The sequence below is a fragment of the Ursus americanus genome, chromosome 23 (genome assembly GCF_024610735.1).
Source record: "Ursus americanus isolate L20-20 chromosome 23, mUrsAme1.1.p, whole genome shotgun sequence".
Taxonomy (NCBI): Eukaryota; Metazoa; Chordata; class Mammalia; order Carnivora; family Ursidae; genus Ursus; species Ursus americanus.
This window is the reverse complement of record NC_142149.1, coordinates 5,133,260-5,159,647: the sequence shown is the minus strand read 5'-3', so window position 1 is coordinate 5,159,647 and position 26,388 is coordinate 5,133,260. Positions and strand designations below refer to the sequence as shown.

General features: G+C 45.2%; 1 protein-coding gene and 1 non-coding gene across 3 annotated transcripts; one reads left to right on the top strand and one right to left on the bottom strand.

Moving 5' to 3' along the window:
- Positions 1-787: 787 nt before the first annotated feature.
- PRPSAP1 (phosphoribosyl pyrophosphate synthetase associated protein 1) lies at positions 788-26,388 on the bottom strand. Of its 2 annotated transcripts, none has more exons than XM_045814145.2 (10): positions 26,047-26,388; positions 22,177-22,229; positions 18,390-18,456; positions 12,602-12,774; positions 11,165-11,280; positions 10,652-10,707; positions 9,927-10,072; positions 2,987-3,057; positions 2,042-2,188; positions 788-1,538 (listed from the first exon to the last, which is right to left on the bottom strand). In XM_045814145.2, the coding sequence occupies exons 1-10, from the start codon at positions 26,214-26,216 to the stop codon at positions 1,380-1,382; spliced, it is 1,158 nt and encodes a 385-aa protein (XP_045670101.1). In that variant the 5' UTR covers positions 26,217-26,388; the 3' UTR covers positions 788-1,379. The 2 variants fall into 2 exon arrangements, with proteins under 2 accessions (XP_045670101.1, XP_087710203.1); XM_087854077.1 differs by lacking the exon at positions 26,047-26,388 and adding an exon at positions 25,481-25,551.
- On the top strand, positions 13,471-13,807 carry LOC148107919 (Nuclear RNase P). The gene has a single exon (XR_015721411.1).

The following is a 26,388-nucleotide window of genomic DNA, read 5'->3' as shown; positions in this document are numbered from 1 at the left end:
CTGTCAGTTCCAAACCTCCGTTTTTACAACTGATGAGAGGCCCAGAAAGAACTAGACATCTGCCCGACCTTATGAGTAAGAAACAGGTCTCCTGAGCAACAGTCCACAGCTCTTCCTCCACCACCATGCTATCTGATAATGAAGTTCTTGCTCAAAACTCCCCTACTTGGACTATTAACAGAAGGCAACTTGTGTGCTTGAAAAAGCTAATGTGCTCAAAGTCTTGACTGTGGCTTGGGAACTTTTCAAGTCATTAGGTAAGGGATAAAAATGTCAAGGAAACGTCCCTGCAGAGAAATACAATTGTACAAAGAAGTGAATTGTCCTTTACTATCCCTTAGGAACAGAACCAATTCCAGCTCCTTGCCCAACAGATGGGCTCTACTCCTTCCCATTACATTCAGTCCTGTACAGACCAGGCTGAACATTTAAAAGGCCTACCTGACAAATGTGCTATAAACGAGAGTATTTTAATTGCTGGGTAGAAAGGTCAAGTGCAGTCCTGAGCAATGGCATACGCGTTGTCCCCTATCACATAGGAAAAAGTGTAATTTGTTCTGTTCTTTAAAAAGTTAGATTTCTAAATCCATTATTCCGAAAAGGATTTGACTTCGATGCTTAGGAAGGGGATGGAACCTACAGACGGAGACTCGTGTCCAGGGTTTGGGACCAGCCACGGACCTGGAACACCCTTTATTTTGTATCCATTGTCTTCTGCACTGTGTGGACAGAAGCCAGCCACCATGAAGGCAGGAGAGCGGGCGGTTCTGCAATGTAGCGAACAGACTTGCCAGACAACAAATTCTTTTATTTGCCACTGAAGAGCAACGTGGGTATCCAGAGGTAGGGTGCTACTGTCTGATCTGACCTCCTCGCTGGGGCAATGCCACAAAGGCTTTGTTGTTCAGTGGCTGTAGCTACAGCAGCTTCTCAGAGATAAAAATAGGGGTTTCTACAAAAGACTTATGTGAGGCTGACTGGGGAGAGGACGACTAGAATGGAAACAGTACCAGGGCACTCAGCTTCCCTAACCAAGTTCAACGCTGACACGCATCTCCCTGTGGTGGAAATACCCAAATATCAAAGAGTTAAGATTATCCGCCTTAACTCCTTTTCAGTATCAACAAAATTTGGGGATTCTTTTTAGGAAAGTGTCTAACTTTTGTTTAAGGAACAGGATGACGATGGCAGACATTTAAGGCCATTTATCTATCAGCTCTGTCTGCCCTTTGACTACCTCCCCAACGTGGTGAGACAGACTATCTGACTTCAGGCTATTTCCAGTCCTCCCTGGAGAGGAAACACTGTGCACACAAGTTGATGGCACTGCTCTCCACACGTTTTCCTCAGGAGTTCCACAGTCAGGGCAATGGTGACGGCTAGTCATCCACAGTGATGTTTCGGAAAAGGTACGCCATGGACTCCCCATTGTGGATTCTCCGAATCGCTTCAGAAAGAATCAGACTGATATCCACGGTCTTTATCTTGGGACACTGCAGCTTCTGCACCTCGTGAGGGACAGTGTTCGTCACCACCACCTAGTCGTTGCAGCAACGGAAGAGAAACACCGTTACTGATATGTCCCCAATGTGGTCACCCAGAAAAGTCTGTCCCCCATTCAGTTCCCGCAGCCCAAGTTCCAAACTATGAAACCGTATTCTACCGAGTACAGTTTTTACAAACTAAACTTAACTGACTTTACACAAGAAAAAGCTTACATGGTTCAAAACAAAAGATTCTGAAGGTCATGGGCTACTTATGCAGAAACGGTAAGAGCTGGAAGAACCCAAGAATCCCAGTCTGGACAGAAATGCTACCACAGTACCGAGCTGTACTGAAATACGAACCATCCCCAAGTACATAAAGCTGAAAGATGAAAACAAACATCTACTCCTAACTATACATCTGTCCCAACACACTGCTGGCCACCAAGGCCACTTCAGAGGTCCTCCAGAGAGGGGTTAGACAACATTGATGGAGCCATTTTATTACTGACAGAAAAGAGAGCAGCAAATTCTAGGCCCATTAAACACAGACAGACCTCGTCAATGGAGGACTCCTCGATCAGGCGGGGGGCCTCCGCAGACAGGATACCATGAGTGGCCATGACGTAGATCTTGTAAGCACCTCTCTCTTTCAGGATCTCCGCAGCAGCAACAAAACTTTCCACATCATCAATAATGTCATCCTGTGGAGAGACCAGAGTTAGCAGTAAGGGGCTGCCCGCCATCTCTATACACACACACCGCTCTGCTCTTCTCTGCACTTCGTTTCAGAGGCTCTCCAGCTGGAGATCAGAGCTCCCTGCCGGGGCCCAAGAAAGAACACCGGGCAGTGGCAGCAAAACCGTGTGGACCGTGCCTTGCGTGGCTGTTGGTACAAAGAGCTGCAGAGCCTGACGGTCACGCGTGACATGCACAGCTAGAGTTCTGGACTGCCAAGACTCGTTTCCCTGTTCCACATTTCTGATTAATCAGACATAGCTGGTGTCCCATTTACTTTTTTTCAAGACAAAGTGAGAGGACAAGAACACAGAAATAAAGCAAGCCATTGTAATCAGGCCCGGCAAAGGCATTTAGAGCTGGGAGCAAACAGGTCATGTTGAAGTATGAAGAAAGAGACACCTGCTCTCATTAGTGAAAATGGAACCGCTCATCTTTAGTTCCTCTCGTGGCTCTAAAGCTAAGGTTGAGTAGGTCAGCTACTCTGATGGAACCTAGACCCCTCAAGACAAAGGTTATTTACTGGGGGTTGAATTTTCTTACGGGAGATCCTGTGCTCTTTTCACATCTGTAGGTTATAATAATCCCCAATTATGTTCAACTACATAAAAATTTCCTCTTGTCCTAAAGGAGTTTGGGTGAGAAAAGGATAGATGGATCCATTTAACTCCATCATCTTTACTAGAAATAAAATCCCCACGTGGACAACCTACGAAGAGCCAGCACTGTCACCTGTGCACGCAAAGGACGACACATGACCATACCACTATGATTGCGATGCGCCCGCCAACATCTCCGACTACGGTTATCGGTGGCTTCTCTTTGGCCATCATCACTAGCAAAACAAAACAAACCACAAGAGCCCAGTTAGTCATGTGTCACTAAATACATATAATTGCAACCCCATTCCCTGGAAGTGGTGGAAAAAAATTATTTAAAAAAACCAAAAAACAAGGAAAAACAAAGGGCAACCGGTCCCCTCCTTCCTCAGGAGCTTTGTACTATACTGTCGCTCAATAAACCTTGCTTTGCTGCCCACCAAAAAATAAATAAATAAATAAGGGAAAAAGAAAATTCTCCTAAATGAACCTGGAGTCTCTCAGAAACAGGTTGTCTAGAGCAGTGCTGTTTGGAAACAGGTGAACCATGAAATTTTATATTTCCAGAAGCCACATTAACAAGTAAAAAGAGGGGTGCCTGGCTGGCTCAGTCAGTGGACCAAGCGACTTTCGATCTCAGGTTGTGGGTTAGAGCCCCTGTTGGGTGTAGACACTATTTAAAAATCTAAAAAAAATTTTTTTTTAAGATTTTACTTATTATTTGTCAGAGAGAGCGCGAGAGAGCGCGCGCGCACAAACGGGGAGCAGCAGGCCGAGGGAGAAGCAGACTCCCCGCTGAGCAGGGAGCCCGATGTGGGGCTTGATCCCAGGACCCTGGGATCATGCCCTGAGCTGAAGGCAGACGTTCAACCGACTGAGACACCCAGGAGCCCCAAAAATAAAATCTTAAAAAAAAAAAAAAAAGTAAAGAGGGGCGCCTCTTTGATGATGAACAGAATTTTATTACTCAATCAACATTTCCTGATTTCCCATCCCAGAAACAAGGGCAATTTTTTGAACTTGGTCAGTCAAAAAAGCTCTGCATGTAAATGTCACCTAAAAGAGGGAGAAGATAAGCCACCAACATTAGAAAAGGCTTCCCTAAATTCTGTCTTAAATTAACCCATGTGGGGGGCACCTGGGTGACTGCCTTTGGCTCAGGTCATGATCCCAGGGTCCTGGGATCGAGCCCCAAGTCCTGCTCAGCGGGGAGCCTGCTTCTCCCTCTCACCCCCTGCCCCCTTCCCCCCTGGCTCATGCTCTCTTTCAAATAAATAAAATCTTTTTCTTAAATTAATTAATTAATTAAACCATGTGGGTAGATGGCTGTGTTGACCTACCCACTTCTCAAAGAGATGTGGTCCCTTTTCTTGACCATTACCCTTTGTAAAAAGAGAAGAAGACTGCAAGCCAGTATCCCTCAACAAAGACCAATAACAATTCAGCTCTGGTTTGATGAGGAAAACATGTCACAGTGCTCCTGTGTACTTTTCTGTAACTCTGCTTCTCCCAAAAAGCTTCTATCGGTTTGGCATGAAAAACCACAGGCATGGCTGGGATAGAGGCTTAAAAGGCTTTTAAAAAGCAAGCATCTCTCCCAGTATGTCCATCCTCTGCTCACTACTGGTTTTAGGATATGGATAAAACCGAACGTACAATTTGGTGGCTACTAAAAAACAGAAACAGATTTTATTAATAGGGTTGAGGGAATGAATAGTACCTCACAGGCTAAAAAGAAAAAAGTCCCCAATTTTCTAACAGGTTGCCCCCCAAATAAAACACTAGAAATTCATTTTTCAGTAGAAGCAAGGTATGTACTGGAGATAAAGATAGAGTGCTAAAACTACCCTCTGTTTAAGATTCTGTTCCCTTTCTTCATTTTCTCAAACAAAACCCAATCTGTTTAAGAATAAAATGAATTGTGCACCATTACTTATGGCCCGAAATCACAAACTACATCAACTTACTATAGTGCAAATGTCAATTTATCAAATGACCTCAAATCTCGAAAGAAGTAGGAAATTATCGTTTGCTTTTCAAGTTGGCATTTTCCACGTACAATAATGCTGCATTCACCACCATACTTAAGTTTTACACACTCTTTTACTCTCTCCCCAGAGTGAATTAACCAAACCTGCCCCTCTTAGAATATAGGGCAAGAAAGACCAAGAGGAATTACTCATTCCTTATCCATTTTGATTTTGGGCTGTTTTTAGTTCAATGGAAGGTCAAATTTTATCAACAGACTGACATTAAAAAGAGAATAAAATAAAGCCTCCAGTAGGACTGGAACTGAAATTATTTTCAAGCTCATGACTCTATCCACATGCAAGCAAGTCAAAACTGACATTTAATAGATGCTCAAGGAGCTAATGTCTGTTTTCACGTTAGTGGTGAAAACCACACCTTCATTTGTAAAATTAACAAGCCAGGAAAATCAAGCCGAAGAAGGTGAGACTCTCTCCTTTTTGCGATCCAAACTCTTAATTTTCACCACTGTGGCAAGCACTGAGCAGTGTTTAGAGAACCACTGACATGTAATCCTTTCAAGTTCATTAGATGCCCTTGCCATCACGATGGAATGAATTTTATCTTATAGAACAGAAATAGTCATACAACTTCCCTTTCAATAAATTACTCTGAAACAGGGCTTCTCAACTTTGGCGCTCCTGACGTTCTGGACGAGGTAACTCTGTTACACTGGAAGGACGTTCAGCAGCTTCTCTGGAGTCTACTCACAAGACGCCAGTGGCACCCTCCCTCCCGCCGGGTGGAGAGACCAGAAACGCCTTTGAACATGGTGAAATACCCTCAGAGGGGTGGGGCCAAACCACCCTGGTTGCGAACCACTGCTGCTCTGAAAGCACGGGTTCCGGGAAGATAAAACAGCTCATCTTTCTAAAAAATGCCAAGATTCCGAGAGTGAATACTGTTGGTCCTGTCCTAGCACTCCAGTATGTTCATCCTCATCACTATTTATTTGATTTGAGAGAAAGAGAGAGAGAGAGTGCACGTGTGCATGCGGGCAAGCAGGGGGAGGGGCAGAGGGAAAGAATCACAAACAGACTCTGTGCTGAGCTGGGAGACCAACTGGGAGCTTGATCCCACGACCTTGAGATCATGACCTGAGCCAAAACTAAGAGTAGGTCACTTAACTGACTGAGCCACCCGGGGAACCTCTTCATCCTCATTACTATTCTTTTTAGGATTTTATTTATTTATTTGAGAGAGAGAGAGAGCACGCATGTACAAGCACAAGCAGGGAGGGGGGCAGAGGGAGAGGGAGAAGCAGGCTCCCCGCTGAGCAGGGAACCTGATGTGGGACTCGATCCCAGGACCCTGGGATCATGACCTCGGCTGAAAGCAGATGCTTAACCAATGAGCCACCCAGGTGCCCCTCGTCCTCATTACTATGACGTAAACTATTAAAACATAGTGGAAGCATAACTGATCTATAAATATAAAGCATATTTCATTCGGAAAGTCTAATTACACAAAACTAGCATTTTTAGAACGCATTTCCTTGGCCAAATCTGTAAGAAGGAATCAGAGAATGACCCTACGGCAGCTGTCGAAGTTGTAACGTAAGCACACCAACATGTCTGTGAGGGAACACACTGCCGTACGCCACCACAGAAAATATGACAATAATTTGGCAGTATCTACCAAAATAACCTTGGACCCAGTAATTTTATTTCTTAGTCTTTATCCTGTAAATACACTGAGTCGCTTACAAAAGAACAATAGTCAAGGTTAGTCACAGGGAGTAACGAGTGGTGACTGAGCGCACACTTCAAAGCCCACTTTTTGGTCTGTAAATACCACTTTCCGCTAAAGGAACTGGGGCCGCTCGCTGGAATGACTGATTCCAGGGCTAGGAAAGTACAAGATAAACATGGAACAGCTAGTTGGACCAGGAAATAAGAAAGTATCAAAAAATGACAGGAACATGTCAAAAGAACACAGGAGGGGCTTGAAGGGGCTCCCTTTGGCCAAGTCTAAGGCAATGTGAACGTTACAATAAACAGCAGCAACGGATCAGACCACTCTGAATAAATTAAGACTCCATGAAGCCATTCTGACGTAACTGAACGAATGAAGAGGGAAGAAGGGGAACTGGAAACAGCAGCACTTGATCACGATCACAGTAATAACTGATTCAACCCAATATGAAGAAATAAACAAGCCTCAGTAAAGGGCTATTCTATAGAACAACCGGCCTGTACTCTTCAAAAGTATCAAGGTCGTAAGAGACCAAGAACAGAGGATACGTTCCAGATTAAATGAGACTAAAGAGAAAGGTCAACCGAGTCCCATGTGTGATCTTTACTGGGTTCTGGGCCAGAAAGAAACGATTTTCCTTTGCTCTGAAGGACACAGTGGGACAACTGGTAAAATATGAATAAGGTCTGCAGATTAGGTAATAGCATTGTAACAATGTCAGTTTCCTGAGTCTGATAATTACACTGTGGTTACGTAAGAGAGTATGGTTTTTAAAATATTTACTGAAGCATTTAGGAATACGGAAAATTATGTCTACAACTCATCTCAAAACGGTTCAGAAGAAAAGACTATGTATATAAATGTTAAATCGGGGGCCTCTGAAGAGTAGAGAGGAATTCTGTATTATTCTTTCAACTTTTCTCCAAGATAGCAATTTGTTCAAAATAAAAAGCTTCACTCCAAACCCCACTTCCCCTGGCTTCCCCGGCTCCTGGCTGTGTCTCAGTTGCCTTGCTGGCAGAATGAGGGACAACACAGGTACCTACAAGATTGTGTGAAGACGAAGCCTGAAGTTCTGCTACAGAGCTAAGAAGACCCGTGACACATAATAAGGGCTCAAAAGATGTTTTCATTATTGGCGCTTTTTTATAGTCAAAGACCAGAAAAACTCTGCATGTTCATCAACAGGGGACTGATTGAGAAAATTATTGTCTATCCAAAAATAGAACACTTATGAAACTGTAAGAGACCGAGAGATCTGAAAGACTGAAGACGAAGGAGTTCTTGCCTGAGAAAAGGAAGGGACAGAACAATGTGGTTTAATATACTACCGCTGTGTGAAAATAGAGGAAGAGAAATACGTTATTTGCTTGCATATGAATAGAGCCTCTAAGTGGATATAAGAAACCGACTACACTGGGGATCAGAGTAGCTGGAGGGGGGTAGGGAGAGAAAAGTTTAGGCGGGGTAGGAAAGGTTTTCACTGTAAAGAATTTCATACTTTTTAAATTTTGAAATATGGGACTATATTGCCTATTCAAGAACTTTGATTATGAAATCCTCAAATAAAATAAAATGCTGCAACACCAAATATTTAAATTAAAAGTTTATTACTTGTTTCTCTTGTATAAAAACCTCCTTGTAAAAAAACTCTGAAAAGAAGTGATGGAAATTTGGTAGGGTAAAAAATCAGAATGTTTACACCTTAGACAGGCGCCTATCTCAAGTAACCTGTCTGAGGTATAACCATTCTGGTATTTTCCCACCCTATTAATCTCTATGATTCCGAGCTATGGCAAATAGATACAGATTCTAAAAAGAAATAATCTCCTTCCTCTAAAAAGCATCTTCCAGTATAGAATGCCAGTTGTTACCACTCAAACTCCATGGAAATAAACAGCCTCCACACTGCTGGATTAGTAACAATTTAGTCATGGGGCGCCTGGGGGGCTCAGTCAGTGAAGCGTCTGCCTTCGGCTCAGGTCATGATCCCAGAGTCCCAGGATTGAGCCCCACATGGGGGTTGGGGGGGGGGGGGCACAGAATCCCTGCTCAGTGGGGAGCCTGCTTCTCCCTCTGCCCCTCCCAGTGCTCCTTCACTCACACTCTTTCTCCCTCTCTCTCTCGCTCTTTCTCTCAAATAAATAAATAAAACCTTAAAAAAAAATAAGAAAATAACTTAGCCAGGTATCAGGTCAAAGGGTTGTATTACTAAAATAAGTGCTCAAAGTTACCTGGATCACCAAAGCCTGGTATACAATCAATGGTTACTATCGCCCAACTTACCAAAATATAAAAGCTTAAGATTTCACACCTACAGCTTTTTCACTAAAGCTAAAATCATTTCATACTCTCTGAATGCTAAGTGCTACCCAGATTAGTTCAATTGTCCTTAAACAGTCTGCGAATGTAACGCCATCTTCTTTTACAAAAGGGGAAATCAATGTAATACCATTCAGTTATCTAAAAATACCAAGATGGGGCGCCCGGCTGGCTCAGTTGGAAGGGCATGTGACTCTTGATCTCAGGGCTGTAAATTCAACCGCCTTGTTGGGTGTAGAGATTACTTAAAAATAAAAATCTTTAAAAAAATAAATTTTTAAAAAAGATTTTATTTATTTACTTGACAGAGAGAGAGAGACAGCCAGGGGCGCCTGGGTGGCACAGCGGTTAAGCGTCTGCCTTCGGCTCAGGGCGTGATCCCGGCGTTCTGGGATCGAGCCCCACATCAGGCTCCTCCGCTGGGAGCCTGCTTCTTCCTCTCCCACTCCCCCTGCTTGTGTTCCCTCTCTCACTGGCTGTCTCTATCTCTGTCGAATAAATAAATAAAATCTTAAAAAAAAAAAAAAAAAAGAGAGAGAGAGACAGCCAGTGAGAGAGGGAACACCAGCAGGGGGAGGGGGAGAGGAAGATGCAGGCTCCCAGCAGAGCGGGGAGCGTGATGCGGAGCTTGATTCCAGGACCCTGGGACCACGCCCTGAGCTGAAGGCAGACGCTTAACGACTGAGCCAACCAGGTACCCCCAAATAAAATAAATTAAAAAAAAAATACCAAGGGGTGCCCGGGTGGCTCAGTTGGTTAAGTGTCTGCCTTCAGTTCAGGTCATGATCCCGGAGTCCTGGGATCAAGCCCCGAGTTGGGCTCCCTGCTTAGCGGGGAGTCTGCTTCTCCCTCTCCCACTGTTCCTCCCCTTGCTCACGCTCTCTCTCGCTCACCCACTCTCGCAAATAAATAAATAAAATCTTAAAAAAAAAAAAAACCCAAAACAACAACAAAAACACCCAAGATAGCATATATCCATATACGTATTAACTCCTAGCCATTCATATTATTCAAAACTTTCTTCGATTTACAAGTGAAATAAAAACAGAGCTCATCTTACACGGCAACTCCAAACCCGGGTGGACAGTAGCATTTTTGACCATTGGGGGAGAATGGCGACCGTCATCCATGTCCAGCTCCGTACACTGAGCTTCTCCGTGGATCACAGCTAACCCCAGACGGAGTCTCTCAGCGTATGACTGGGCCCTATGAGAAAGTCACCAAGAAACAGGGAAATTTACGGGAAGAAAACCCAAGTGTTGCTATCTCATCACTATCAATCATCAAATGAAAACATCATTCAAACATCTAGGGACACGCAAATGATTTAGACAAATTAGAAGATGAGGCCCAGGCCAGAATGTAAATGCCTCAAGAGGTACAGGAGTTGAGATGTGGGCCAGCATCTCATTCTAGATGATTTCGGTTCTACCCTTTGTCCAATACTTTTAACACTCATCTTCAGAAGATGGAACTTCGTTCAAAAAGGTCTCTTAAAAACCACTGCCTGAAAAACGCTCATAGCCCTCTGTTTTCCTTTTCCTGAGAACCTGAAGGAAGAACTTCCTTTTCTCCCACAGGAAAACCAAGTAATTCAGGGACCGCCTTGTATTGTTTAGAGACTAGCGATAAAGCCCTGGTGGGGAACAGGACAATAACGTGGGGGGAAGCTGGAGCCAATGAGCTTTTCCAGGCCACATGACGACAGACCCTGAGATCCAAAACAGCTCATTTTGACTTGAGAAGCACCCAAAAGGAATTTTTATGAATGTCCAACTTACTTACCTTTTGGCAGCATCAGGAGACTTAGCCACAATGACTGCATTCCTGTAATTTGGAATCTAGATTTGAGGGGAAAATAAGAAAATACTGAGAAGTTATCACAAAGTAACACCTGGGTGCTGGTATGACACTTTTTCCTCTCATAACAATGATCCATACTAGCAAGCAAATAACGCTAGAATTTCATGGACACGTTTAAAACTTAATACTTAACAATTAACATCATTGCAAAAGTACTGCTACTTCAAGAAGACAAAAAATAATTACTTCTTAACACCGTCACTTAAGAAAACATAAGCAAATTGCTAAAGATACTTAGAAGGAAATCCATTTTTAATGTCTTTAAAAAAATATGATCCTCCAGGCCTACATGCTGACCCTATCTGGCTGCCTCAGGCATTGAGACTTAAGGGAAAGATCATCCGATGTGCCTTTCAATATTGAAATCTGATACCAGAGAAAAACTACATAGGGTCTCTTTTGAGGACAATGGGGTGTTTGCTGGTGGCTCCTCACTTCTTCCTGGATATACTGAAGCAGGAAAGGTGAGGCTCTAAGGTTGTCCACGGGAAAGCTGAAAAAGCCTTGTATTTCCTTTTGATGAAGATCCATAGTGATAATGTGAGTTAAACCTGAAATTTTAAAACAAAAAATTACAAAGTTCACCCCTACAAGTTAATGGCTACAGTGGACACAAACTAGACGCCCACTCCTGTTTCCTAACCGAAGACCGAAAGCAGGGGATGTACGGTGAACAAGCACATTAGTTGCAGACTTCATCCGTAACCTTCACAACACTTAATGAGCTAAAGAATGTGGTCAAGCCTCATGTAAAAGAGCCTACAACCTTCCACATGGACAGAGAGCTAAAGCCGAGAGAAAAGTGCTCTCCCCTACTATCATGACTAGCTTGGTCCTGAAAATTAAGAAAAATCAGGCAGAAGCAAAAATATGAATATGGAATTAATAAACACTGAAGAAGTAATGGGTGTAAAATATTGTAAGGCCTTGATTAAAGAATCTAGGAAGAGATGTTAAAGGCCTGTGGCTGCAGCAGAAGGAATTAGAACGCAAAAGCAAAGTAATACGCGTATTAGAAGAAAAATCCGTATCGAAGAGTTTGGAACAATTTCTAAACGTCATAAAACGATGAGTCAAGAAGTACTCTTATAGAACAATAAAGACATACTCTTATAATCAGTTGTGCTGAACAAAAAAAGGTACATGTATAAAAACATTGTAAATGGACAAAGGTCACTGCAAACCTTCCAGAGCAAAGAACCAGTACTACCCGTTCCTCCCCAAACACTGCACATTTTGAGAGAATGGAATCCACATGTTTCTCAGGACTTGAATATATATTAGAGTTTTAAACATGCTAGGCAAATAAAATCCCAACTATTATCAAATGTTATTACATTTGACTCACAGGCCAGAAAGTATGTTACCGCTACAAAAACACAGAATAAAAGCAATGAGAATGAGCTGCTCTACAGAAAGACAGTCAGAGGAGGGTAAAAAGGAGGATTATATAAACTGGAGAAGCAGTTTTTAAGAGAAAAACCCAGTTTTAATATTATGTACATCAACAGACTCTAGCTAATAACAAGGCGAATACGAAAACCTACACCTGAGGCCCAAAAGATCCCGTACTGACACCAGGATCGCAGCTAAAGTTTTCATGAGAAGATGAGATGGGACAGAATGATGACAAAGTCCAGGATTAGAGAAGAGACAACGTCACTGTCAAGTAAGACAAAGAGGAAAGGAGAACATAAGAGTTTACACCTTGGCTCACATATCCTAACCAGAACTATCAAAAGGAAACAGGAAGAAAGGGATTAGTGAACCACACTTCAACAGAGGTCCCAAATGAGCTGAGGCAGGGACTTATCTCACGCGCAGAGTCCTAAGTGACAGGGCGGGAACCCCAGGGCCTGTGTCCACACTCACCTGCTTTCGCCAGCATGGACGCCAGGAGCTTGCACACGATGGAACCCCTCTTCCTCATCTTGCTTTGCTTGCTGTAGGGGAAGTATGGGATGACTCCGATTATGTTCCTGGCACAGGCCGTCTTCAGTGCGTAAGCCATGATCAGTAGCTCCATCACAGCTGTATTCACATCCCTGAAACAGTAGAAATGTGTATTGGGGTTAGTTTCACTTATTCACCGTTAAAAAAGATTAAAACGTCAGCATTTCAACCTGCGCTGCCAAGATGGGCATCGTGGGCCCTTTGTCATCACACCAGCTGGTGATGGCACCTCACAAATCCAGGGGAAAGCTTATCAGCTCTTCTTTTGAGCTGTGGTTTTCATCCGCAGTTATGTAAATCCATAGTCCGGTTATCCACGCTCATCTTTGCCTGGATCTTCTGTCAGGGACACGGTCACTGGGGTGGTACGTGAAACAGACGTCAGCCGCTGGCCCGGGCGAGCCAACACCCGCTGACACCGTCGCTGGGACCGCAGGCTCAGGCCAGCCCACTAGGCCCTCGCTTCCTGTGAATACCAAGAGAAACCCACCGCCCTCCTCCTGAGCTGCCAGGGCCAGAAAGGATTTGTTCTCTTTGTTCTTCATGGGGTAGAGGGTAGGGGGGAGGATGGACGGGTCTTGGGACTCAGTTTTCAAAAATCTCATCCCTTTTTTCTCAAGATACACAGATGCCCGACAAAGATTACCCAGAGAGACAAAGAAATATGAATCTGGAAGATCTTCAAAGGAAAGGCTACTTCCGACGTTAATGAATGTGGACTGCTGCCCTTTGCCACGGCTGATCGAGCCTAAGATGGGCTCTGCCCTTACAAAAGGCAAAAACCGTAGGGCGGAAGGAAGCTCATCAGGGAGGCCACGAGCTGAGTGCCTTGTGTCACTCTACCCCATGTCGCCTGCGAAGGTCTGAGACTAGAGCCAAAAGTGGCCCTAACAGGGTCCTCCCTGAGTTTCAAGGAGGTGAGTTTTCAGAGAATGTGGCTCTTCGCTCAGGAGGGCAGACTGGGGAGGAGACGCAGTGGACCCCGCCTCGGGGATGGGCCTGGCAGATGCCTCCTTAGCCCAAGCTTGGAACAGACTCACCCAGCCAGGGACGTGAGTTCAATGACTGCGGTGAGGTACCCTGCCCGGGGGCCTCATAACCCAATTCAGACTACTCTCCCCTATCCTCCGAGGAAAAAGAAAGAAAATGGTGAGCGTCTTGAGGTCCCTCAGGATGCTGTTCCAATACTCAACCTTCCCTCTCTAGCCTCTTCCCACTCCTCCTTGGATTATCCAAGAGTTCTCAAACACCCCCTCTTTTGGGCCAGGAGTGGATCTCCCTTGCCTTCCTGAGGAAGAGGATCATTTCCCATGTCTTGGTGTCTGTCTACGCGAGGGGTAGACTCTCGCTGTCAGTTCCTGAATTGTCCGATACGCAGCAGTGGTGCTGCCCTCGTTTAGAGCAAAACGGAAAGCTTGCCATCAACACAGCAGAGACTTCATAATGCTTCAGTAGTTAAATGAAATACTCATCATGAGATTGCTTTTTAGCCTGAAGGACAGAGAGACCATTTCCTCCCGGTCTCCTCCGGTTTGTTTTTCTCTCTCTCCAAGACTGCCCATCTTAGCGCGCCTGGGAGTGAGACACTGCAAAGACCTCCTTGGCCTCTGACGGTGTTTTCCATGTCCAAATTCAACTCAGGGAATTCCCAACCTCATCTTTGTAATTTGGATTTTCTGTAAGTATTCAGGCTTCTGTCATAAAAGCATTTCTCCCAGGGGGGTAGATAGAATTGATTCAGGACTTGACTTCAAAACAACTACGACATTTCTTTCGGACTGCTGACAGGTTACACTATTTTCCAGTTGTTTCCTTCCTCTGAAATACACTGGAGCATTTTTCCTCCTTATACTCTCAAATTAATAATGTCTCAAGTCTGGCATCAAAAGGTTAGAGGACACACAATCTTCTGGTAAAATCAGGACAAAACACTTAGCAAACACTCTTAGATACCTGGGAGTTCATTATGCCTGGTCAATTTTAGTCTAGTCATACACTCAACAAATATTTACTGAACAATGTGAATCAGGCACTGTGTTAAGTGGTGGAGATAAACTGGCAAACAAGGCTGACCACATCTCAAGAAAATGCCAGAGACCCACACTGGACCCCTGCGGTAATCCTGTGTCCCAAGAAGGAGCACATCTAACTCAATGCTCTGCCTCCCAAAGACTTTCATACTTGATTCCACAGGGGGGAGTGTGTCCCTCCCCATCACATCACCTAAAATGATGCCTTGTAGGTCCTGAATGTTAAGCTGGGAGGCTGCACAGTACCTGGAGGACAGTGTGTAAATAACTCAGGAGTCCATGTCTGGACTGAACACCGGGCATCATACACACTATAGCAAAAGTCCTCTTCTGCATACAGACTGTCTGACGACGTTAGAAATACAATCAGCGGGGCGCCTGGGTGGCTCAGTCAGCTGGTGTCTGCCTTGGGCTCGGGTCATGATCCCAGGGTCCTGGGACAGAAGCCCTGCATCACATCGGGCTCCCTGCTCAGTGCGGAGCCTGCTCCTTCCTTTTTCTTTGCCTGCTGCTCTGCCTACTTGTGCTCTTTCTCTCGCTCTCCATCAGATAAAAAAAATAAAGTATTAAAAAAAAAAAAAATACAGAGCTTTCTTAACCTTCCACTGGTGTGACAGTGTGCGGCAGTATAAAAGCTCCACTGGCCGTGGTTTCTTACGTCAGATCTCAGTGCAACAATATATTTAGAGTTGAAGTTAATTTCATAGATTCTGGAAGAGTATCTGTCCAGGTGGTGGGCTTTTAGCTGGCTTTGTGACAGCATTTGTAACACACAACCACAGGCTACAATGAGGTTTTGATAGCACACCGCAAGGTGGGCCCAGGTAGTAAGATGTTATGTAACAAGATGAACGATTTCGGAAGGGCCTTGATTTCAGTGTAACTTTCCTTTCATTAATTACTAATTTCTGCCATATGAGGTTTCATTTTCTACTTTTTCCTCTTCCTAATGACCAATGCCAAGGGATTCAACATCCTCCAGCCCAAGGCTAAGGAAAGCCTCCCACACCCCACCCCTTTGGTCAGGAAGGCGACAAAAGAGTCTTTGTCACATTGGCTTTCTCCATTCAGTGCCCGACACTAGACAAACTGGACACCAGGCAGTTAATCTGTGGGCTAGCAGGGTGAAGAGAAGTTGGCTGGCAGCCTCTGCTTTGTTCATCTGTTCCCGAAGACTGTTCCAAGTACAAGCTGGCTAGTTCTCGTAGCCTTTGTATCTAAGCAGGACAATCTTAATTGTTTACCAACTGACTTGTTTTTCTTTCCCCTAAGATAAGGACATCCTATATTAAATTCGACCCTTACTGTGCTGTCATTTTTTAAAAATATTTTATTATATTATGTTAGTCACCATACAGTACATCCCTGGTTTCTGATGTAAAGTTCGATGATTCATTAGTTGCGTATAACACCCAGTGCACCATGCAATGCGTGCCCTCCTTACTACCCTTCACCGGCCTATCCCATTCCCCCACCCCCCTCCCCTCCAAAGCCCTCAGTTTGTTTCTCAGAGTCCACAGTCTCTCATGCTTCACTCCCCCCTCTGATTACCCCCCTTTCTTTATCCCTTTCTTCTCCTACCGATCTTCCTAGTTCTTATGTTCCAGAGATGAGAGAAACCATATTAGCACTATCATTTTTGATAGACAAAGACAAATGTGAGGAAACAGACATGGTCTATATACATCAATTGAACTACGCAGGACTGCAAAGACAGGCCAACACCATAGATGGAAGTCCCGACCACACGGTGATGGTGTAGGATTTCCCCGACCCCCAACCCCAAGAATTAATCATCTGCCGCAAATACACATGTGCTTTTAGTGACCCTTCTTACGTTACATCAACACGCTAGAGCTTGTAACATAAACAGGGAAACTGTCCTTCAAGGAACACTTGGTAAGCTTCATTATCCATTTTACCTCCTTCCCTTGCTCAGTATAATTGGAAGCTCCTCGGGTATCACATTTCACTCAGGCAACATAATCGCTTCCTTCAGAATGGCTTTCTGCCATTTCCAAATAACTAAATTCCACCCTCAACAATCAAAAATTTACCGACCGCAGCGGTCGAGAGACAGGCTGCGAGCTCTGAGTGGTTTTGGAAGGTGAGCCCGGCCCGAAGCTACTCCGGCAGCACAGCAACAGGAGTGAGGACAACGCGGCCCTACCCTTCGCCAAGGACAAAAGCCAGGGTGGTAAGCACAACACCAGAGGGCGGCCCAAGGCATGTCCCAGCGCCCTCACTACCCGCATTTTACTCCCAGGCAAGACCCTCAGGTCTTCCCCTAACTTCCAAGATGCAGCATCAGACAAAGCACGAGGCAAGAAGAATGCCGTGACCCGGAGGCAACCAGCACAAAACCCAAATTGCTGGAGGACTAGAGGGCGCCGCACCTACCCATACTACTACTTCTACTTACACCCAGCAATTCCGCTTCCTGGGATCTTCCTGCGGATCTCCGGATCTCCGACCTCCGCTAAGCACAGACAAAGAGCACAGGCGTGCAGGTTTTCGCCGCAGGCACCTCTGTATAGGCTACTGATGACCGATTCACCACCACCACCACCCCGGGGGGGGGGGGGCTGAACTTTCCATCCCTCTTAACCGCTGGTGGGTCTGGTTGGTTCCTGGCAACCAGCCCCCATGTGGAGCCCCCTTCTCCCAGTTATCTAGGCTGAAACGGGGGTTGTTAAATAACAAAAGACACCTTATTGCTCTTATCCCTTAGGAAATTCCAAGGATTTTAGGAGCTCAGCACCAGGAAAGGAAAACCAAATACATATTTTTCTTTCTTTTTTAATTAATTAATAATTTAAATTTTAAGTAGGCTCCACGCCCAAAGTGGGGATCAACTCACAATCAAGAGCTTCACGCTCTTCCAACTGCGCCAGCCAGGCTCCCCACATATATACTACCTCTTAAAAGTCACATTGTCCCTGAGGCTCACAATAGCTTCCAAGCCCCGTGTGGTCTACCGACGAGATGATACACGAAAGCGGGCGCACGCTGCTGGCATTCAGCGCCATTCTTATTACTGACAGTCTCAGGAACCTACATTAACCAAGGCATGAAGGTCTGCGTTTTTCATAGATACACATAGCCTAACTACCCCATTCCCTGGGAGGGGATGAGAGGAGATAATCCCACGTGGAAGGTCACCCTCAGGTAGGCTAGGATTTCCCCTAAGGGAAGCGGTGGCAGATGCTATCTACAATACAGCTAGAAATGGGCCACTGTGCAAAAAAATACAGTGCAATCAAAAGCTAATGATGTACTATATGCTGGCTAATTGAACATAACAATAAATAAATAAAAACATACATACAGTGCAAAACCTGTCTTGATGGGTACAAATCAGTAGCAGTTATGCACTGCATCTAAAGACAAAAAGCTTTTTAGCAGAGCGGAGCAGACGTGGACTGAGCCCAGTGGGTCTGGAGGTAAGGAAGGTATTTTTCCCCTGGAGTGATCTAAGCTTGGAGGGGAAGATCAATAGTACAAATGTGACAGACAGAGTAGGAATGTCAAAAGCCTACAACTGGATTCTGGGAAGGATTCAGTTTAACGTGCAAACGCATTTATAGTGAAAGAAAACTCAACTGTTCACATGATAACAAAGTGAATTACATCACTAAGATTTTTAGAGGAAAAGGGACACTAAGTAGAGCTCTTACCTGGGTATTGTCTGTATAATGAAAATATCTTGGCCCCGAACAGATTCTTTTATTTCAACTCTTGTTTCTGAAAAATTAAAAAAGTTCTATAGTTTAAGAAAAGCACTTCATGGGGCGCTTGGGTGGCACAGCTGTTAAGCGTCTGCCTTCGGCTCAGGGCGTGATCCTGGCGTTCTGGGATCGAGCCCCACATCAGGCTCCTCCACTAGGAGCCTGCTTCTTCCTCTCCCACTCCCCCTGCTTGTGTTCCCTCTCTCGCTGGCTGTCTCTGTCTCTGTCGAATAAATAAATAAAATCTAAGAAAGGAAAAGAAAAGAAAAGAAAAGAAAAGAAAAGAAAAGAAAAGAAAAGAAAAGAAAAGAAAAGAAAGAAGGAAGGAAGGAAGGAAGGAAGGAAGGAAGGAAGGAAAGAAAGAAAGAAAGAAAGAAAGAAAGAAAGAAAGAAAGAAAGAAAGAGAAAGAAAAGCACTTCATGATACAGTACTTAGGCAGCATTTCGAGGGAGTGGAGATTAATCTAAACCAACACTTCATCCGGTGCACCAAAACAAATTCTCAGTCGATCTCAGAATGACAAGTACGTATGCAACAAATGTGAAGCTAAAGGGAAAATAAGCCAAAAATACACCAAAAGGCAGAAGTAATACCAACCGGTCCACAGAAAATCTCAAGTTTCAAAAAATAAAATCCATCACCAAAATAAAGATGACAGTCTTGGGGAAAAGTCTACAGCAAATAAAGAGGTCAAAGGTTAACATCCTTCTTTCAACAAATGCCGAGGTCTCCTGTGTGTCAGGCCCTGTCCTTGGGATCCCAAAGGGGAGGATGTGGACCAAGTGGATGAAGGCTGATTCAGGAGAGATGACTCAATGCCAAAGGCTGGCAGACTTTCAGGCCGATGTGCCAGAAAAAGACCAGGAGATGGGGGCACCTGCCTGGGTCAGCCGGGTGAGCAGGCAGCTCTTTATCTCACGATCAAGAGTTCAAGCCCAGCGTTGGGTGGTCGCGTAGCCTACTTAAAAAAAACAAAAAGAGGGGTGCCTGGGTGGCTCAGTCGGTTGAACGTCTGACTCTTGGTGTCGGCTCAGGTTGTGATCTCATGGGTCGTGGGATCAAGCCCTGCATTGGGCTTCCTGCTCGGTGTGGAATATGCTTGAGGATTCTCTCCTTTTGCCCCTCACTCCACTCGTGCACACTCTTGTGCATTCTCTCTCTCTCTCAAATAAATACATCTTAAAAAAAGAAAAAAGAAAAAGACCAGGAGAGAAAACAAAGGGGTGGGAACAACGGCCTCATTGCAAGCTGGAATGTGTACGAGGAAGGGAGCATGGAACATGCAGAGATATTGGGAGCAGAGCATGCCACACGGGGGGCTACCCAGTTACCTGCTCGGAATAAGGAGGAGAGAGGTCAGGCCAGCAGGCGCCAGACCATGTAGGAGTCTGGACTTCATTCTAAGGGTGACAGGAGAGCCACTGGAGGAATCAAGGATGGGAGGGGGTGTGATCTCTGGCTGCTGAGTGAAGAAAACCGGAGGGCGACAGTGGCAGCAGGAGACTGCCCTAGTTGGTTTTGACGGAGTCCCGACAAGCAAGGACAGTAAGCCGGAAGAGGGCGGCATCGGAGGTGTGAGAAGCAGTCAGACTGAAGGTGTATTGGTGAGTCACAGCACACATGCAAGATAGGACGGACGATAAGCAGTGAGTGGGCAGAGTTCAGATCCCAGAGGGCCCGTGCGAATGCTAAGCCTGCAGGATTTCAGCAGTGGAAGTCAAAAACATTTCCATTTTGGAAACACCCTGGTGGAGGTGAGTAGGATGACCTAGGAAGACTGAAAATGGAGGTAGGAAGGCCTGTTAGCAAGCTACAGCAACAGCTGGAGGGGGTGGGGAGAAGAGACCTAGAGCAGTGACGGAAGGATTGAGAAAAAGGTCTTCATTTTTTTTTTTAAATAAAGATTTATTTATTTATTTTAGAGAGAGAGCATGTGCCTAGATAGGGAGAGAAGAGAGAGAGTTTCAAGCAGACCCCCAGCTGAGCACGGAGCCAGAGGCAGGGTTCAATCCCAGGACCCTGAGATCATGACCTGAGCCAAAACCAAGAGTCGGGAGGCTAAACTGACTGAGTCACCCAGGCGTCCTGATAAAGGTCTTCATTGAACCACCTTCTCCTCTAGTGCTTATTTTCAGGAGATTCCCAAACGCTATCACAATAAATTAAGATCGTTATTGCTAAATAGACTAGCTTACCTATCTGCATTCACCTTTAGGGTTTTTGTTTTGTTTTTTGTTTTTAAAGATTTATTTGAGTGAGAGAGAGCGGGAGCGAGCAGAGGGAGAGGCAGAGAGAGAGGGAGGGAGAATCTCAAGCAGACCCCACCCACCGAGCTCGACTTGGGGCTAAATCTCACCACCCTGAGATCATGACCTGAGCAGAAATCAAGAGTGGATACCTGATGGACTGAGCCACCCAGGTGCCCCCACCGTTAGGTTTTTAAATACCAACACCTCCTGTCTTGGCAGTAAAGTTTCTAACGTCACCAAGTAAAAAGTTACTAAGTATGGGGACACGTGGCTGGCTCAGTCAGAGGAGCATGGGACTCTTGATCTTGGGGTCGCGAGTTCGAGCCTCACATGGGGTGTAGAGATTACTTAAAGAAATGAAACTTGAGGGGCGCCTGGGTGGCTCAGTCGTTAGGCGTCTGCCTTTGGCTCAGGGCATGATCCCGGGGTCCTGGGATCGATTCCCACATCAGGCTCCTCTGCTGGGGGCCTGCTTCTTCCTCTCCCACTCCCCCTGCCTGTGTTCCCTCTCTCGCTGGCTGTCTCTCTCTATCAAATAAATAAATAAAATCTTTAAAAAAAAAAAAAAGAAAGAAAGAAAGAAAACTTGAAAAAAAAAAAAAAACAACCAAAAACCAAGTTACTAAGTGTGGAAGCTGGCTGAAGGATATCTGGGGGCTACTTATAACACGCATGGAATGTATAACCTCCTGGGCGTAAGTGCTTTCCACTAAACTATCCATTAAATTATCTTTCCCTTTTCAAATACCTTGGTTTTTTAGATCCCTGGACATCATTATGTCTTACTAATTTATCATAGTTGTATCTCAGAAAGAAAAAAGGAAGCACAGAATCATAAACCTAGGCTTTCAACTTTGCAAAAATAGCTCCAAATTATTTTCTATTAAGTTGTCTTCACAGGGCACTCTAATCGGAAGTACGTGGCCCCACTAGGGAGACTGATGATGCAGCATTCCTAGGACACCGGCCATCAACAAAGTGCTTTCAAGCATTATCATTAATGTTACAATTTTCCACAGAAATGCAGACGGCAGCAAAAATGGGTTATCAACCCAGAATGAAAGTCTACAAGAGACTTGAGAGAAAAATTTGCAGATGAAAGAACTCAAAGATGGTTTTTCAATAAGTCATTACTACCTGGTACCAGATTGCTCTTGAAGCCAGCTGAGGACCTAATGAGACAGATAAATGTAAAAGGTATTTATCAAGTGTAGCCCAATACAGAAGAAAAAACATATTCTCTACATCTCTCCTTTTTTCATTGTAAAATGACAGGACGTTTGCATTATCTTGGGAAAAGGGGAAGGGGACTAAGAAAGAGAACAAAGAAAGAAATCAAGACTTGGAGGAAGTAGAGAGAAATGACTTACACCTGATGTTAAAGAGAAAAATGTTTCTGTGTTGCATGTAATGTCTGCCTTTTAAAAACATGTCTGTTGACTAAACATAAAGAACAAAGAATGTTTAAGAAACCATTTTAACTCACCTCCATTGGTCTCTTGATAGACCACAGATTTCCCCAATTCAGCACCAAGACGCCTAGGGGAGGAAAAAGGCAATTAAGAATGTTCTTTTAACAAAAAACCCTCCAGTTCATATGTATATGTTTAACAAACAACTAGACCAGCATTCTTTCCCAAAAAACAGAAAGTTCAGAAAGTTTAACGCATTAAGAACCACGGATCGGATCGGCTACCGCTCCAGAAGCAGCTTCAAGTGCCCAGCATCCTGTGACACACTGCTCTTGCCGGGTCCGCGGCCAAAGCTTCAGGTCTAGTTCACTGTTTTCTGAATCATAACAGTCTTGCAAAATCATTCCCAAACAAACGTGGTTATTACCACTAGTTCCAAAACCACAAGCCAGAGGTAAAGGCCTCAATCGTCAGAGGCATATAGACTTCAGTGCCATTAACCAAATGCAGTGTGAATCTTGTTTGGATCCTGAACAAACCAAGTATAAAAAGCCCTTTTTGAGAGAGTGAGGGAAATATGAACAAGGACTTGATACTAAATGATATTAAGGAATTAACGGCATCAAAGGTTTTTGTTTTGTTTTAAAGATTTTATTTTTAAGTGAGCTCTACACCCAACGTGGGCCTTGAACTCATGACCTGGAGATCAAGTGCTGCATGATCCAGGGACTGAGCCAGCCAGGCACCCCCGTGGTAGGTTTTTTTAGTTATCAGCTAGCATTACCACTTTCATGAGTGGAATCTGTTTAGAAATACCCCAGCCAGGTGTGCAGTGGAGCAGCGAGCAAGGACTTGGGGTTTGAGGCTCGTATGGAGGACTACCGTGGCTTTCACTGAGGCTTTGACAACACCTCAGAGGCAAGGCCTTCTGGCCAAGCATCTGCCATTTCAGACTGTTGAGCATTCTTGTACCCCGGTGGGTTGCAGCTTTCTTGAGTCTGCTGTGGCTGAACCAAAAAAAAGAGACATATGCAGATTTCTACAGAAATCACAATTCCATGGTAGATTTTGAGATGAAGAAGGCTAGTATTGGGGCACCTGGGTGGCTCAGCCGGTTAAGCGGCTGCCTTCAGCTCAGGTCATGATCCCAGGGTCCTGGGATCAAGCCCCGCATCAGGCTCCCTGCTCAGGCAAGAGCCCGCTTCTCCCTCTCCCTCTGCTGCTCCCCCTGCTTGTGCTTTCTCTGGGTCTGTCTCTCTGTCAAACAAATAAATAAAATCTTAAAAACAACAACAAACAAAAGAAGGCTAGTGTCTTTTGGAGTGCAAAGTGATGTTGGAACATAAAGAATTTCTTTGGGTTGCGTTCCATGGAAGTTTGCCACTGACCTGTGTTCCCCAACTATGAAACATGAATCCTGGGGTATGAAATATTTCTCTTGATAAATAAACAATTAACAAATAGTGTACACAATATAAACAAACAAACTTATTCCAGTCAGGCCTACAACGGAATACTATTCAGCCTTAGAAAGGAATTAAATTCTGATACATGCTATAATATGAACCCTGGAAAAATTATTCTAAATAAAATAAGTCAGACACAAAAAAAACAAATATTGCATGATTCCGCTTATAAGAGGTACTTAGAATAGGCAAATTCAGACACAGAAAGTAGAACAGAAATTACCAGACACTGGGGGGGAAGGGATTGGGGAGTCAGTTGGATATGGAGTTTCTGTTCAGCATGATGAAAAAGTTCTGGAAATGGATGCTGGTGACAGTTACACAACACTATAGATGTACTTAATGCCACTGAATTATACACTTAAACATGGTTAAATGGTACATTTTATGTATATTTTACCATAATTAAAAAAAAAACTCCTTGGAGTGCCTGGCTGGCTCAGTCAGTAGAGCATGTGACTCTTGATCTCCTGGTCATGAGTTCAAGCCCCATGTTGGGTATAAAGCTTACTTAGAAAAACAAAACTACAGCCAAAAAAAGGTGAGAGATGGTTAAAGTAAATGAAATAAGAGTAACAAAAAGCTGCTAAATTGAAGCTGGATGAAGGATAGTAGAGGTTAATTCTAACACACGTGTAACTGGGAATGGAACCCACCTAACTTTTTTATTGATTAAAGTGCATAACCAAAAAAGCCTGAAAGTCCCTGCTTGGAAATTCAGATCCAAAAACAATCATGGAAATAAAATATCACAACCTCAGGGACCTTCAAAATTTGCCTGGTGGTAAAGGCCTTTTTTCAAATAAAATCTTACTCAGGAACTCCAGATATGAAACAGATAAAGGAAGTATTTACAAATATTATTTACAGTAATTTAAAACATTTCTGGAACAAGGTAGGGAAGAACCTAATATTTAAAAAAGCAAAACCATTGACCTTTTAAATGTGCTCTCCTTCCTCAGCAAGGTCACTGTGGTAAAAATTTGACCCAAAATAAACAAATATGAGCTTTATATTTAAAGTTAGCATTTTAGTTGGCCTCAAAAAGCCAGACATTTATCAGGGGTTAGAAACAGAAACTAGGCAGTAGATTGCAAAAGGATTTACTCCTCTGATCTCACTTAAAACTCCAACTGAAGAGAACATAGGTATTACTACGAAAATATGACCAAACTTTCTCTTCTACATTTCCATCTAGAATCTAGAAACAGGTACTTCCAATTATTTATCAACTCTGAAAAATCCAGAGGAACTCTAATGTAAATTGTTTAAGATACAAAAATGACTTTGGGGCGCCTGGGTGGCTCAGTTAAGCGGCTGCTTTTGCCTCAGGTCATGATGTCAGGGTCCTGGGATGAGCCCTGCTCAGCCGGGAGTCTGCTTCTCCCTCTCCCTGCTCGCGCACTCTCTGTCAAATAAGCAAATAAAATCTTTTTTTAAAAAAAAAAGACTTCAAATGTTAAAAAAAAAAACAACAAGCTATTCATTTTATATCTTACATTTGTCCCAAGTTTATCTGGAAAGGGCTCCTAAGGCCCTTCCTTTACATCAGAGCTCTGGGACTCTCCAACAGAGCCAACTAGAAAGGAGGTATTCTTCAGAGGGCCACTGTGAGCCTCTGCTCTGTTACATGCTTTATCTACATTATTTTGTTCATGCTCACGATGTTCCTGTGCAGTAGATAGCACTGTCCTTATCTTACCAATGAAATGCAGGAAAATCAAAGTACTCTTGCCCAGTGCCACAGGGTAGTAAGGGGCAAGACTGGGAAGGCATCTCAGAGCTGTCAGACCCCAGAAGCCACTTGAGATCACAGGCTTCCTTGGGTTAAAAACACACGGAAAGGCAAAGACTTTACTTCAAATGATGGAATCTAAAGTCGACTTAGTTTTAGAAAAACGGTTAGACTTACCATTTCCACCAACTCAGACCAATCTGTTCCCCTGGAGCTGCCTTGTTCTACGGCCCTCCCCTCCACCTCTGCTTCGTTAGTGCCTCCTGCGCCTTCCACCGGCAAGGCCCTGCAGCCGCCCCCCCCCCCCCAGTGCCGCCGCCCCCCAACCGTAGTAGTCCCCTGGCGCCGCCAGGCCCGGTCGTGCGTGTCACAGCTCCTGGACCTGCGGGCCTCGGGCCCACCGGGGAGACCTGGGAGTGGCGACGACCGGTCTCCGAGGTCAACTCTCACCGTGGGACAAGGAGCCGCACCCAGAGCTCCCCCGGCCAGGCGTTCCCTCCGGGGGTGACGGCTGCCTTCCCCCCACCCGGGAAGTGGGAGTGGGGTGAGGGAGGGCGAGCGGTGCAAGGAACCCGGCGCGGGGAGAGGTCAGAGAGTCGGCCGAACGCGTCCCCGCTGGAGAAGGGCCACCCGCAAGGGTCGGTCCGGCCCAGAACCCGCAGGACGCGGCCCGGGTGCAGGGCGACGCGGAGGGAAGGGGCGCCGGGAAGCCCCCCGGCCAGGGCCCGCCCCCGCCCTCTTACTCGGTGATGCGCTTGGCCAGCTCGGTGCAGGCGGCCGTGGAGTTGGCCGAGAAGACTCGGTAGCCGGTGCGGGCGGCGTTCATGGCTGGGCGGGCGGCGGGGCGGGCTCGCGGGGCGCGGAGGGTCGAGGACGCGGAGAGCGGGGGCAGCAGCAGCAGCTTCTTGGGCATCGTCCGGCCCGAGGCGCGGTTACGGCCGACTGGCGCCCGGAGCGGCTCTGACCGAGGCGGCCGCGAGGCTGGGGGGTCCGTCTAGGGAAGGCGCCGAGACCCCAGGAACGGGAGGGGAGAAGCCCGAGACCCTCACGGTCCCCGTACCCGAGGCCGCCAAGGGCTGGGGCGG

Bases quoted from the DNA above. Each gene is read 5' to 3' on its own strand.
- PRPSAP1 (XM_045814145.2), bottom strand. From the start codon at position 26,216: ATGCCCAAGAAGCTGCTGCTGCTGCCCCCGCTCTCCGCGTCCTCGACC. The intron at 10,073-10,651 runs GTAAGTAAGTTG...ACTTTCTCATAG, and splicing joins TCTCCTGATGCTGCCAAAAG to GGCCCAGTCATACGCTGAGA. The intron at 2,189-2,986 runs GTATGGTCATGT...GTCTCTCCACAG, and splicing joins GGCGCATCGCAATCATAGTG to GATGACATTATTGATGATGT.